Source organism: Zootermopsis nevadensis, unplaced genomic scaffold, assembly GCF_977971745.1.
Source record: "Zootermopsis nevadensis isolate Lab colony 2312 unplaced genomic scaffold, Znev_1.0 Znev_ptg000012l, whole genome shotgun sequence".
In the NCBI taxonomy this organism is placed as follows: Eukaryota; Metazoa; Arthropoda; class Insecta; order Blattodea; family Termopsidae; genus Zootermopsis; species Zootermopsis nevadensis.
The window spans coordinates 5,139,375-5,154,355 of record NW_028259144.1 but is presented as its reverse complement, the minus strand read 5'-3'; the positions used below and the strand labels follow the sequence as shown (position 1 = coordinate 5,154,355).

The window sequence follows — 14,981 nt, the reverse complement described above, 5'->3', positions numbered from 1 at the left end:
TCATAGTGTTAATGCATGTCATGCTTATCAACCTTACCACACTGTGGCGATGTCCTTCATAATGAGCATCCTCGCATTTTCAAAGTTTGTCCTTAATTAATTTATTTATTTATTAAGTTCTCTATACAGAAGAATGTGTCTGATGACACTCTACAGGTATACAAACATTCAGTATTTCGTACTGTTATTGGGCATACTGAGTAAATTTTAACATTGCTTTGTACTTGGATTAGTGATACTTTATTTAATATACTAGACATATTTTGAATTTATCCATTTGTTGGTTTTCTTAATCATTGCTGGAATTGAAATGTTTTTATCTTTGTAATCTTATTCCATAATCTATTTTATCTGCAACTTGTTTTCTTGTATATAATGATTTATGAACATATCAAATCATTATTCCTGTGCTATTCTGTTTTAATACACAATCTGCTAATGCTCTCAGGTCATTCAGTACAAGTGCCCTTCTTACACTTTGTTTTGGTATGTTAGGGGTGGCAAGGTAGGCTTAATTTTCTGCATTGTACTGTGTTATATGTGACGTCTCTAAACACACAACACGGTATTAAAATGTTATATAAAACAAGTTGATAAAAATATGCATGTATTTTGAAATCTGAAAATTGTGTTTCAGGTGGTTCCAGGTGGAATAGCTGCTCGGTCAGGGAAGTTAAGAATGGGGGATCGAATCCTCAAAGTGAATGGTGAAGATGTGACCAAATCAAGCCATCAGGAAGCAGTGCTGAAACTTTTGAAACCTGGAGATGAAATAGTTCTCGCCATCCAGCATGATCCCTTGCCAGAGGGCTATCAGGTTGGTTCTTTGCTGTTTTAAAATCTATATATTGATTGTACCATGGATAATGTGTGTATTAACTTTAAGTTGAACACTTATTCACTCATTCCATTTCAATATTAGAAGTAGTATTTTTTAAAGAACTAGCAATGCAAGTACAGATTCTGTCTATGAGCCAAGACAGCTCAGTCAGTATAGTGTCTGACTATGTACCAAATGACTGGGGTTTACTATAAATGTAGCCAATAGGGGATACTTACTGTTTGTAATATGATTTAAAAAAACTGATGCTTTGTTTTTGTTGATCCAATTTCATCATCTGAAAATCAAACTTTTTTATTGTAACATGGAATGTAAGCAGTAATTATTTGTGTGTTATGATTGTTACAAGCTGGTCGAGGTTGAATATATACATGTCACAGTAAGTATTTTTCCCCCCTGTTATACCAATCATTGTAGTGACTTGCATATAACTTTTTAGACTCTTGGGTAGAACGGGAAAGAGGATGGAAATGGCTTACTATTTGCTTATCATAATTTATCCCCTGTGGTGCCAAAACTGATAAAAGGATTGAACAAGTTCCAGTCTCATTTAGGTATTTCCTTACAGGATAATTACTATATTTTCTTCAGTTTTAGATACTTTTTTACATAAAAATTTTCCTGAAATTGGGGTGCATCTTACTTTTGATGGCCTCTTAGAATTGATAGTGTCTCTTTTTTGAACACCCGTTGCCAAATCAAGGGTGCATCTTACAATTGATGACGTCTTAAAATTGAGGAAATGTGGTATATTTGACATTGTTGATTGTGTGCAGTGATTGGTTGTCATAGTGACATAATCTTGTTATCAGCATTCTCATATTTTAATCAATGAGTTTTGGGTTTTGTCCTGAACGTTGCCTTTGGTCTTGGCAAAACCTCAATACAGGTTATTCAGAAGAAAATTACAGTTTCATTGTACAGTATGTTCATAATTTTCGAGGGTACAAAATCATATGATTCTTGAATGAAAGCTCACTTTTACTGAGTGTGTGTGTGTGTGTGGTCTTTATTTGACCTGTGGACTTGCTGTTAGCAGACCACAAAGTGTCACATAGCATGTCTCCTGTGATCTCTTCAACAGCTTCATTTTGTACTTCCAATTCTTGGACAGTGTGGGTTGGTGCTGTACACAAGATCTTTGAGATGGCCGAAAAGGAAATAATGGTAGGGATTTATATCCAGAAAATGTGGTGATCAGGACTGCCCACATCTGAAGCCTTCTGGAAATTGATTCAGTAGGACACAGCTATGAAACACATCATGCTGTACATCAAGATGACATTTGCTGTATATGGGTGTGCACTATCCTGTTGGAAAAATATTTGCACATGCCTTGCTGTCTGAATTACTGGAAATACCTCCTTGTCGTACTGCTGGCTTGTTGTGGTGCCCTCCACAGCTGTCAGTCTAATAAGCCCTTTCTTGCTGTTGGCATACCATATTGTACATTTTGCAGGTTGGCGTGACATTCGTATGGTTGAGTGGATTTTCAGAGGCCCAGAATTTTGTGTTCTGCTTGTTCACAAACCCATTGACGTTGAAATGACTCCATCACTTAACCACAAGCAATCTAAGCCTAAGGTGGTGAGGTACTGCTACACAAACTGTAGGAAGTCCTGACAGAAGTTGGTTCTCTGCTGGTTGTCTTCAATTATCATCTATACCACTTGTGCTTTGTTACCGGGTGATTGGGAACTTGATGTCACACATTTTCTCAGATTCTGAAGCTGTGTTCTGCAGTTCATGAACATTGTCTGCTTGAATGCTGACTTGTGCCTTCCTGCCACATCCTTCTTGTTTTCACAGACCCTATTAAAATGTCTGTACCAGATAGGTGATTGTGGATCTTGTTGGTGCCTTTCATGTGATTAATTTACTCTGAAACTGTCTTTTCACTGTACAGGACTACATATTTAGTAAAATGTTTTGACAGTAAACACATGATCCTCCTTGATCTATGCCATCTTGCACAGTGAGTGCTGTTTATGCACCTGCAAACTCCAAACATTCCTGCATCTAGTGGTTTTCGTTTTCAAGATGGCAGTGGGCATTTATTGTTATGAAGAAAGGTTATAAAACTCTGAAAGTTTAACATTTTAGTGAATTTTTTACACGTTGCGTAAATTGTGCTCTGTCAGTATCATATTGTGATACTGTCTACCTACTATGGCAAACTGCAAGAAACATTTGCACCACTTTTAACATTTGTGACTGACCTTTTCACAGAAAAAAAGTGAATGACATTAGAAGTTTCTAACCTTTGATTTAAGTTAAGTGAGTTAACAAACTTCCTTCTCTTTATAGTCTATTGCATTGACCCTGTTAGGAAGAATTAAAATCAGATGTGTTGACATCAACCATGTTTTTGTAAGCATTTGTCATGGAGGAGCATGCTCTATTTGCTCTTAAAACTTTTTTTTGCCTGTCACAGAGGCTTGTGTTTGGATTTTATTACATCTATTTTGTGGTTCTTTTGTGTAACATTGCTGAACCTCAAGAATGAAATTTATACATGGCAGTATGTGAAGCCCTAGCCTGATACTGATTAGCTATTAATCTAACACGAACTTTGTTGAAGTTCTTAAAGTGTAGGTTATTTTCTTGGCTCTGATGTTACTAAGAAATGTGGTTCCTGTTCACAGTAAACAGGTAACTTAACTTTTAACTCATTGTAGCATCTGTTTGCTTATTATAGGAGATGAGAATAGTAAAGGCAGAAGGAGAGAAACTGGGAATGCATATCAAAGGTGGACTGAGAGGTCATCGTGGTAACCCATTGGATCGTACAGATGAAGGTGTCTTCATTTCCAAAATCAACTCTGGTGGGGCTGCGAAGAGGGATGGCAGACTCAAGGTGAGAATTGTATCATGTGCTTCCGGCTACAGAACGTAAACTCAGTCTCTCAGTCATCGTAAACCCATAACTTTTCCCTCCTTCTTCTTTGGGTTTTACATTTGTCACAGGTTTCCCATTCTAATACTTTATATTTGTATTTAATTATTCCAGTATGTTTCTTTCAGATACCTATATTCCAAGACTTTCTGAATTTCAGTGTGTTGAGTCTTGCATATTTTCCATTTTGTGCCTGGGAATTAGTTGTCTTTGCTATCTGTGTTCTTCCATAATTTTCTAACCCCTGAAGTGTTTTACTTTTAAATATATTGTTTTTGTACCATCTTGTTTCACATCCATTTCTGCCTAATATATTTACTGAACTCATGGAAGAAGAAATGTTCTCACCATCTACCTGTTGCATAGGTCTGACTGCCAGTTTATCGTAAATATAATTTATTCTCTAGTTGTCCTGCAAGGTTATTTTGCACTAATGCCAAAGTCCGTCATTACATGTATTTGTGAACCAAATGAGTTTACATCCTTACAGCCCACTCTTGGAGGATCTATTTTAATATCATGTTACATTTACTTATTTTCTATTTGTTGCCTTCCAAGAGACTAATACACCAAAGTTCTGAATGTATGTTGTGTTGACTTTAATACCTTAATACTACTATGTGGTTGTATAATATTTCAAATATGCTATTTACAGACAATGTCTGTATGTTGCAGGTGGGGATGAGGCTTCTGGAAGTCAATGGTATTTCTCTGTTAGGTGCCTCACATCAAGAAGCAGTAAATGTGCTTCGGAATTCAGGGAATGAGATAACGCTTGTGGTCTGCAAGGGTAAGCAGACACTAAGACCTGTAAATTCCTGACATCTGAATTTTAGTAAGACAATATATGCAAGCTATGAATTTGTGTTGTTTTCAGGTTATGACAAAGCTGAGGTAGACAGGTTATTAACAGAAGGAAAGCTCAGCAGAGAATCCAAGTCCGTCTCTCAGAGTGTGTCTAGTCTTGATCGTGATGATGAAGATACAACTACACTGAGACAGGCAAGAGACATTTTTTATAGTGAAATGTCTAGTTAACAAAATATTATTCATTTTGATTTGAACTATCTTTTTTTGCATTGATATTAAGATTCTGAAGAAGAATTACTTTTTATATCTTGGCCTGATTTTTAAAACATTTATATCCTGAACATAAAGAGGTGTTTCATTCTGTATATAGGAACAGGAAATGAAGCAGGAATTGGTAGAGTGGGAAAAAGAAGAACAAGAGCGGAGAGACAAGGAATTGGCAATTCAGCAGGGACAGCAAATTGTGTCTCTAGCTGAAGCAGCTAGGGAAAAGTCAACTCCAGAGAGGGTAAGTGTTCTGTAACACCATTAATAGAAACAAACATTATAAGGTGTATATTTATTGTATTTAATAATTCACAAAGAATTTTAGTGTTCAGCTTAATAGGTGTCGGCACAAGTGATTGTGAATGGAGGTGCATGAAGTATTGGGTCTTAATCCATTGGCTGAAGGTGCAAATGATGTAATTATGAAAATAGCAACTTTGGGAGAGGGTTGAGTATGTTTTATTGAGACTAGAGATACACTGTGTTTCCTTGAAAGAAAAATTGTGAAGCAATATATAGACTATATACAGTACATAGAATACAGTATATAGAATGAGGATAGGTAGGAACAAATAAGGAAATGAAGTAGAAGGAAAATATGGAATAACTAAAATATGTGGTAAAACAAAGCAAAACATGGCAGTTTAAAATGGGGGGCAAGAGGGATAATGGTAAGACATCCAAGGTTGGGAAGAGGCGGCTGTCTGTCAGTGTCCCAGATTAGAAACAAAGAATTATAGGGCAAATGATGGACACCTAGATGGGTGCTGAGGATGTGGATAGAGGGCTGGCATGCAAGTAAGGTAAGAAACAGCCCTTATCAGTGCTGTCAAGGGACCAGGGGAGAGGATAACGTGTGGCAGATGGGGCAGAAGGCCACAGGATAAATAACCAAGGAGAACTTGGGGGAGGTATGGATTGAACAATCGGAAATAACAGAGTTAGAGGTCATTGGAGGGAGGAAAGTAGCTGGTCAGGGCAGGGACCTTGGCTACTAGGTCAGCACACATCCTTTTTATGACAGTGACCCATCTGTTGCTAGCTCCTTTCCTCTTTTCATGCTCTTCCTGTTCTATTTACCTAAAAATCACTTTACTAGAAACTTATATTGCGAAAGACGTAAGATGCAGATGCTGACCAAGAAATATGTTTGTGAGTACAAAGACATTGTTGTGACCTTCACTTTTGAGCCCTCTGGTTGAACTACTTGAAGGTTGAGACTTGTTGAACCAGGATGCTCAACAGCGTAGGAATTTGTTCTCCGGCTGGTCACCTGAACACTGAATTAGAACCAGCTGTAATTTTATAACTTATAGATGATGAATGAAGTCCAACAGAATAATTTTACATGTCAGGATAGCTGTTTGACTTGTCTGGGGACATTACCACTGTGAAGGTTGTTATGTAGTTATATGCTTTAACCAGGTACTTATTACTTCATTGTTATCATTAGGTACTGGATGTGGTGAGAGCAGCGGAGCTGCTGGTGAACAAACCTTCCAGTCCGACGGAGATACTGGTACCAAAGTCTCCAGGTGGTCCTAAGACAGATCTGAAAACGACCACCATTGTAATGAGCAAGCACACACTAGCTCCACAGTCCAGCACGGTGAGTACCCAGAACATTTTGCATAATTGTTTAGCATTGTTTATATACAAGTTTGTAATTCCCGCTCTTGGTCTGATACTTGTATATAGCAAACACACTTAACTTATATTCTTTTTACTACTTTCTTTACTACCATGTTTGTATAAATGACTATGTGAATCTTGTCTTTGAAAGATGATATAGGAAACATGAGTCTTGATGTGAAACTGGAGATAAAATACAGCATGTAACACAATAAGGTGTACAACTTTGAAAATTTGTGACCATTCAATAGTAATATCACAATGTAGTTTCTTACCTAACATTTGTTAACACTTCGCTGCCACTGCTTATGCACCAGGCATCCAGGTGATATTCTAAATTATCCCACTGTTTGTCCAAGAAAGTGATATGTATCAGAGCTTTGGCATTAATTACAGTATTGTCTGGATGTCTGCTGCTTGAACAGTGACAGGCATATTGAGCACTTACCAGAAAAAATGTATGTGTTAACAAATGTTCTGTAAGATAATGTGTTGTGATAATACTGTTCATTTGGTCACAATAAATTGTCATAGTTATGTACCTTATTCTGTTACGTTTTGTATAAAGTGAAGTGAAAGAACTTGGGGGCTGCTAGCCCATGGAAGAACCTTTAAATTGCAATTACAACAATGAATACATTGATAAGTGGTGAAACCCAAAACATCACTAGATGGTAATCACGTATATGACCCGAGCATTTATTTGGCCTCAGACTGCACTTATCTTAAATTTCATGGTCATTAGCATTGACACCTGAAATATACTAACAGAAGGTTTTCTCCTTGTCATCTGTGTCCTTTGAGCCCTTACTCTGTGAATTGTGCCTCTGTTATTCAATTCACATGCATGAATAGCAAATGTAATGTTGGTGTTCAGTGGTTAGAACTATTGCTTTGTATTCAGGGTGCCCTGGATTCAAATCTGAGCTCAGAGGCCAGCCTATCCTGAACTGAGACTTTTTATGGTTTTCTCAGCCCTTCAGGCAACTGCCAGGATAGTACTTAAAATTAGGTTATGACTACTTCTTTCCACATCCTTTCTTATTCATGATTTATTTGTCATTCTATCATTCAATGGCATATGCTTTGAGATGCTGATAGTGTTGTTAAATTAACCACACATGAAAATAAAAATTGAAAAGCAAGGTACCTGTGTACTCAGAAGGTGGCTGTCTTTTGGATTGTAGCGCTGTGTAGTCTGGTAGAAAAGGTCCGTGCTACCTCCGTCATCAGGCATTATTGCCCTGATGATGGAGGCAGCAAGAACCTCTGAAATATTGCTAAACTACAACTGAGAAAACAGCCATCCTCATACTCACTGCTGTGATAACCTCAAATCCTACATATGCACTCATGATGCACCTGTTTGAAGCAGTGCTGGCTCTTAATTACAGCTGTCATCTAAAAAATGTCATAATGGGTAAACTGGTATATGTTAGTTATGGTACAGTAAATATTTTCTGTGCCCCTAACAGTAATTGTTGTACCTTATACTGTTCACATGTTAACATATTTGCTGCCAGACATTTCATGATGTGGATGCACATTTATGCTTGTTGTGTTTACCAGCCACGTCACCTGATATTTTTATATTGACTAATTTTATAGAAAATGTCTTTATTAGAAGGCTGTGTAATTAATCACATTCTCAGACAAAATATAAAGGGAGAGCTTTTGCTGTCAGTTTTTTATCAACCTTTTTCGTAGAGGCACTGGAATTTATTTTTAGCCTAAAATTAAAGTTCTTGAACAGCAGATGATGTTTCCCCCAAACAGTTGTTTATGTTTATAACTGTGGCATATTTTTGTAAGAAATTAGGTGTTATGCAGAATATTTGTGGATAGTGATGAGCAAAAGATGTATTAAGGTGTTGAATGTGTTCGGTGTGGAGTGTGAGTTTCTCTTGAAATCCTAATGGCAATGAATGTGTTAAAAATTTGTTTTATGTTATATTCTAACTTGAATTACCTCATATTTGTGCAGATGTAGCAGATATTTCTTTTAAGTTTGATACAGATATGGAGTTTATTTGTTTAGAAATTTCTTGAATGATATGTACACCCATTAAGGTTCTTTCCAATTTGATGTTGTTGGTTCCTCTGCTAGGTGTCATGATTGCTGGCGTCTTCTTTAACTATGGTGCCGTGAAGGTTTGTTTTGTTGTCTCTTTGTTTGTGGCTTGAAGTTGGATTTGTGCATGACTAAATGCTGTTTGAGAAACGTATGTGCAAATTTGCATTGAATGCATTTTATATCTACTAATGTATATTGCCAGTGTATTATGGGTGAAATATGATACTTTTTTGCTGTGATTACATTACCTTCCTTCTATAGTTAACACAGTGGATTGGCACAATAGTAACATGTCTGACTCGAATTAAAGTGTTAACCAGTTTAAATTAAGGGTGGATACTGAACTGTCCTCACTTATGTTTTCCGTTGTTTTGATCAGTTCCTTGTGGTGAGTGCCATAATATTGTCTTGAAGTAGGATATTACCACTTCATCTTCATTCATCATTCACTCATTTGAAGACATGTCATTCAACAACATATATAATCTCAGCAGTTGGTATAATGTTATAAAATAACAATTTATCATTTTAATGTAATTAGAATGTGAGGCAAATTGCTTCAAGTCCATTCATATACACACTTTAGATGCTGAACAAAAATCATATAACTTTCAGTTTATCACTACTGTGAAGTAATGTGTGTGTTAAACTAGGATTTTTCAGACTTTCATATAAATTGAATACCATTTACAAGCAAAACATTTTTGCCCAAAATAAGAGAAAGAAAGTGTTTGCAACCAAATATTTTGTATGGTTGTGCCATCTCATAACATGTGAATTACATAGTAGAAAATATGCATTTTAGAATTGGCCAGATGAGATTATGGCTGACATAGCAGAACTTGCTTCATAGGGTGCGTTTGTTTGCTTTCATGAAGAGAGTTAATGTCTGTTAATGTTATGTCTTTCATGCTGGTTAGCATGTTTAAACAAGGTGTTTATGTTGGCCATAATTATTTTATTTAATTATTAACCAATTTCCTGCCTAGATTGTTTATTATTCCAATTCAGTTTTGTTCCAATTGGCATTCGTATTGTGTTATGAATATGTTAATGAGTTAAAAGAGTATAAATTGAAGGGTTAATGCAGTTCTTCATGCTAGAATACAGTGAGTCTTGCCAAAGGAACATTTGTAACATACAACATTTTATTTGCAGCAAGGAAAAACTTTGCAAAGAGTATTTATACATGTTCTCAAAAAATATGAAAGTTAAACAGTTTCATAATCTCAAATTCTTTTTTTCAATCTCATCAGTTTCATATGGGCAGGTATAATGCTGTGAAAAGCAATATAGTAGATTAATCTTTAAAATTCCAAAAGTAAATTAGTACCTTTCATTTTACCACATTAGTGGACAAGGCATTCAGAAGGCTACAGTGCTTAATTCACTTTGGAGCTCACAATAATTCAAAGTACACCAGCAGCCAGTTTCCATGGAATTTGCATTATTCTGAGTTAAAACTTCAGATCCCTGCAGATCTCATATTTATGAAACAGTATTTTTCCTTTTAGGGGGGTAGGGTATCTGTTGTACATGTAGATGCTTTTGTCTATATTATATATAATTTTTCCCATAAGATGTCACAAGATATAGCTTTGTTTTCAAGTTTTGCCATCTGGTTGGTAGCTTTGTCATCAGGATCACTAAATTCTTGGACTATGTCCATAGTCTGTGTTTTTGAAAAGAACACTACATTTTGGAAGTTAGATCTGCTTCTATCTCAGGTTAAAACGGGGAGAGGGGCACCTACTTAGATGGGCCTGATAGAAAGAGCTAACCTCAATCACTGGATAACCTAAGTCACTCTAACTACATCCATGTAACCACCTGAGATCAGGCTTTGTCAACAGGAGACAGTAGGAAAAATAATTTGTAGGGATGTATTAGAGGACCTAAAATTAAAAAAAATAAATACATGAAATTAAACCCAAAGAAAAACTGAAATATAGTATAACAACCTGCTAACCACTAGCTCCAGCTATGAACCAACAATTGAACCCTTAAACTAAGATATGAAACTACCCTCAAAGAAACTATCAGATCATTATGACCTTCCCTATTGGTTACTAACCTCCTTTCTGATAAGAGGAATCCATATTGGAAAGATTTCCAAACTGGGTTGGCTGATGGGATTATTTAAACACAGACAATGGACATAGTCCAAAAATTTAGTGTACCTGATTGTAACATACTATCGCCAATACCCTTTAAAATTAGCTTTGTCGTGTTAAGTGGCAGCCATTATTTATTTTAAGTGTAAATAGATATGAGATGATGACATTAGTAAGTTTAATTTGCAGATTTTGAATCTTAAGTTGAATTCAAGTTTCAAATTTATTTATGCAACCAAGATATTTTGTACAAAGGAAAATAGTGTAGTGAGAGTTAAATTAAATTATCAATTTCATATACACAAGCTCATATATTGAATGTAGCAGTTAGTTCTTTACCATTATATTCTGGAGATGTTTAATTTTAATCTTGGCTGAAAGGCAGGTTGTACTGACTTTCACATATTTTTTCTCAGTCTCTCCAAGCAATTGATGTAATAGAACTTTGAAATCTGTCATATCGTTCTGGGATTTGAGATTCTTGCGGCAAAGGTATTGATCTTTGTCTTCTGCATTGTGATGTAGTGTGTTATGATGTGGGTGAACACTGAAGATGGTGATAATAAATTCCTTTGAAATGTTGGTAAACCATGTACAACACCACACATGTCAGAACCCAGAAGACCATGCATGATCAGCATTACATCTTTCATTCTTTATGATTTACCCTTCATAATCATACTGTAATTTCTCATTCAATAATTGAGAACTTCTACATTAGCTGTAAGGAAAATGTTTCTGTGAATTGAGATAATATCACAGGTTTCCAGTATTGCAAAGATAGTGATCATTGCTTCTTGATTTATTTTTATGACACTTTAACAAGAGTAGGTTATACCATCAAATAATATTAAAGTGTTTAACAATGACTTGGGAAGGGTGTGGAATGAAATGGGAATGACCTATTTTAAGGTGCTGTCACATCATTTGCCTGGAGAGACTTTGGAGATGAATAGAATTATGCCAGGAACCTCCTGAATATGAAGCTTGTCACTGCCGTGCAGCTGGTTGTTCTCTTATCATTACAGCTGTCAAGTAGAAAAGTGTGTGATATTGTTTAAATGTGCATATATAAGAGGAGGATATTAAAAAGCTGTGTGTCAATAAGCAGATATTGAGAGGCCCTTCTTAAGTTTAACCCATGGTCCACAGCAGTGGAACAGTATGACACATTGTTCACAGGTGTGAAATACATGTTAGCAGCATGTTGCTGGTGACTGACTGCATGATGTTCCTAGTAATATAATTTAGCATGTTCCAGTGTCATATTCCCATTAGTGTGTACAGAAATTTGTAAAAATTTTATAGAAGCTTCTTTGTATTAATTTTAAGAAGTCCGTTCCAGTTGTATGACCTGCTTTAATTGTTTAAGATACTCTGTGTATTTGTTATGCATGTTGACATTCTTATAAATAGTATATATTAGGACAATGCTTCCCAAACTGTTACATGGAACTTGTGAATGTGAAATGCTCTTTTGGTATTGAAGATGGCAGTGATTGTTTATTGATGCTTGTTTGCAATTAATTATGACCATACACTAAAGCAACAATTCATAGAGATTTCTTTCTCCTGATAGTTCTTAATTCTGAAATGAATTCTGTGTATAAAATAGTTTGGGCAACATAATTGAGATTACATTGCTTTTGAATCTGTGTAGTTACCATGTGAAAACACAAGTTAGTGTATTGATGTAAATGGACATAGCAGTTGCACTGAAAATGAGAATTTTGTGTTTAACATTTAAAGTGGATTACAGAATTTTTGAGATGTGGATTATGTTATTTGTAACTCTTCTCATACTGAGTTCCAGTCCCACCCCAAGTTGTTTGCATGGAAATAACTTTTGCAGCATCTACAACTGTAACATTTGATATTGTTTATGTAATAGTAACCAATATGAAGCTCCAAATTGTTGTTGCTGCAAGTAGTAATATAATTGCTATTTCATTCTTTCAAGAAACAAGAACATTAATATGAAATGACACTGGATGAGAGAGAAGGTTAAGAAGCAGTTCCCTCTAATACAACTTTGTTTTCATTACCTCTCATCTCATTTGGAATGCTGTGTAGTAAGTGTGTAATAAATTCAGTGCATACTGTGGGGTCTGTCCCCAGAATTAAAACTGTCAGAACTTTAAACTCATCACTGACCTGTATCTGGTGTCAGTCTGACCTTTACACTTCATTATGTCCATGTATAGTGTTTTGCATAGGCAAGAGGGTGATATTTAAATAACTAAAAATCTGTACCTTTTAACTTTAATCAATTTTAATGTTCTTTTGTTATCACCTGGTAACTATGTTGTAGTAGACCTAATATTTTGTTGTTTTAAACATTCCTTAGCAGTGTACATTCATATTTTCTTATAAAACTTTATTGATACTATCTTTTACTTTAATTTAAAGAACATTTTATTCTTTATTTTATCTTTTATTTGTATAGTTTTAAATATTCAGAAGTGATAGAACATTGTATCTGCCTCTTTGTCTGTTAGACAAGAAGTATTGCAATGTAAAGTAATATATCTGATGGAATAAAATGAATTATAGGATAAAGATTCACTCAGTAATGTTTATAAATCTTGTTATTAATTTTAAATTGTTTAATCCAGAATATAAATGTTTCAAGATCAGTATAGATTTTGTAATGGTTTTGGGCATTTAATAAGTTATTCAGCTGTGTAAGAAATTGCTTTCTATTATGGAACCTGAAGGCATGTCATTATCAGAGAAGCTCAGCATTTCTTGTGTTCCTCAGTAATTACATACATGCAGACTTAAAATGAATTTTTCAGACTAGTGCACAGTCTGAAACATACACAAATCACGTGATTAATGAAGTTACAGTCATTAAATATTATGGGGTAAGTATTAAGGTGTGCAGTGGTGTTTTGTATGTTTTCAATAGTCTGTTCATAGTGCACATTGTATTCTTGAATTTTCTTATCACAGTCAAATGGATTCAGTCAAAAAAACAAACATGCAAACATACCTAAGGCTGTGATTTAGTATATAATACAAAAGTTCTTGCTTATACATATTTGCCTACTTCCTGTCTAGAATAAATGATTTTCCTTTGTTTCTTTATTTAAATGTTAACTCTCTACCATCTATCATTTATTTAATATGCAACTCCAGCACATAAAACTGTGTCAGTGTAAGTGAATTTCTTTCAACATACAGAGATTCATAGACTTTAAAATGGCTAGAAAATATTCAGTTTTTGCTTGCAATTGTTATTGTTAATTTAAATTGTGTTGTATATTGAAGTAAATTAATCATTTAAAAAATCTCTCCCAAATTTAGTCCAATGTATGAAAAATTGTTTCCATTTCAATGTGAAACTGCATTTAGAAGTTTTAAAACTGAAAGGATGCGGAATTGGATCTGATGGAATGAAAATAAGCAGACCCAAAAATGAAATCAATATTTTATACAATGTGCACTAACGTATACATTATTTTGAGTTTTTTATGTGAATTTGGTTGTGAAGGTATACTCAATTTACTTCTTATATTTGCAATCTTTCCAGAATTCATCACATCCCTAACAGTGGACATAAAGTAATCTGTTTATAAAAGACATACAACATCCTTGGTGCTTAATATTGCTCCGACTGTTTTGTGAAATTCCTTTTTCATTTTTTATGTGTGTGTGTGTGTGTGTACAGTGTGATGTGATGTGAAGTGAAGTGAAAACAAGGTGGTCTTCACAGTGTTTCGAGAGCTATGAATTCTGTGCAAAATAAGTTTATTTTCCCTTTATGTGTTCAGTGAGCTCAGAACCATTGTTTTGAATCTCTCTAATATTTTGCAACATAACATGTTACAAGTGCACAAATAATTAGCAAGTATGTTTTACTGGTATGAAAGTACTTATGATACTTAAAAATTTAGAATGAGCTGTTATCAGATATTGAAGATTAGTGAACAACCATTTTGTTATTAGAAAGTTAAAACCTCAGCTGTTATGGGGAACTTGATGAAATTAAACTTAAGTCTTAATACATTCACTGCCAGTTTTACTTGTTTGAGCCAAGCAGCCATTACTGCACAGACTATTTTAATTTCTTATGTTTGAAAACATAAAATGCTTCATTGAATGTCTTTACAGTTGATACATTGTTTGATTTTCCAAAGCTTGTTCTATATACTCTTCAGTTTTGTGGTACTTGCGTTACATCTATAGGGAAAAAGAAGTTAAATGTTTTGATAACTGGGTAGGATATTATGATCTGTTTCTAACACTGGAACACCACTGCATTGAACAGTTACTGCTGTCATTCCCAGTGAATGTATTAAGTAAAATTAATAATGACTTTCACAATTAACATATGAGGAAGTG

At 34.9% G+C, this 14,981-nt stretch overlaps 1 protein-coding gene across 8 annotated transcripts in view; it reads left to right on the top strand.

The window, feature by feature from the left end:
* Positions 1 to 14,981, top strand: part of LOC110840595 (protein lap4) — a 110,502-nt gene that overhangs the window by 63,257 nt on the left and 32,264 nt on the right. For 6 of the 8 annotated variants that reach the window (XM_087347702.1, XM_087347698.1, XM_087347700.1 and 3 more), the window contains 7 exons: positions 638 to 817; positions 1,191 to 1,220; positions 3,540 to 3,698; positions 4,413 to 4,527; positions 4,615 to 4,739; positions 4,918 to 5,055; positions 6,268 to 6,423. In XM_087347702.1, coding sequence (XP_087203828.1) covers positions 638 to 817; positions 1,191 to 1,220; positions 3,540 to 3,698; positions 4,413 to 4,527; positions 4,615 to 4,739; positions 4,918 to 5,055; positions 6,268 to 6,423 — 903 coding nt within the window. The remainder of the gene's footprint in view (positions 1 to 637; positions 818 to 1,190; positions 1,221 to 3,539; positions 3,699 to 4,412; positions 4,528 to 4,614; positions 4,740 to 4,917; positions 5,056 to 6,267; positions 6,424 to 14,981) is intronic. The other 2 variants (XM_087347697.1, XM_087347703.1) reach the window with 1 other exon arrangement.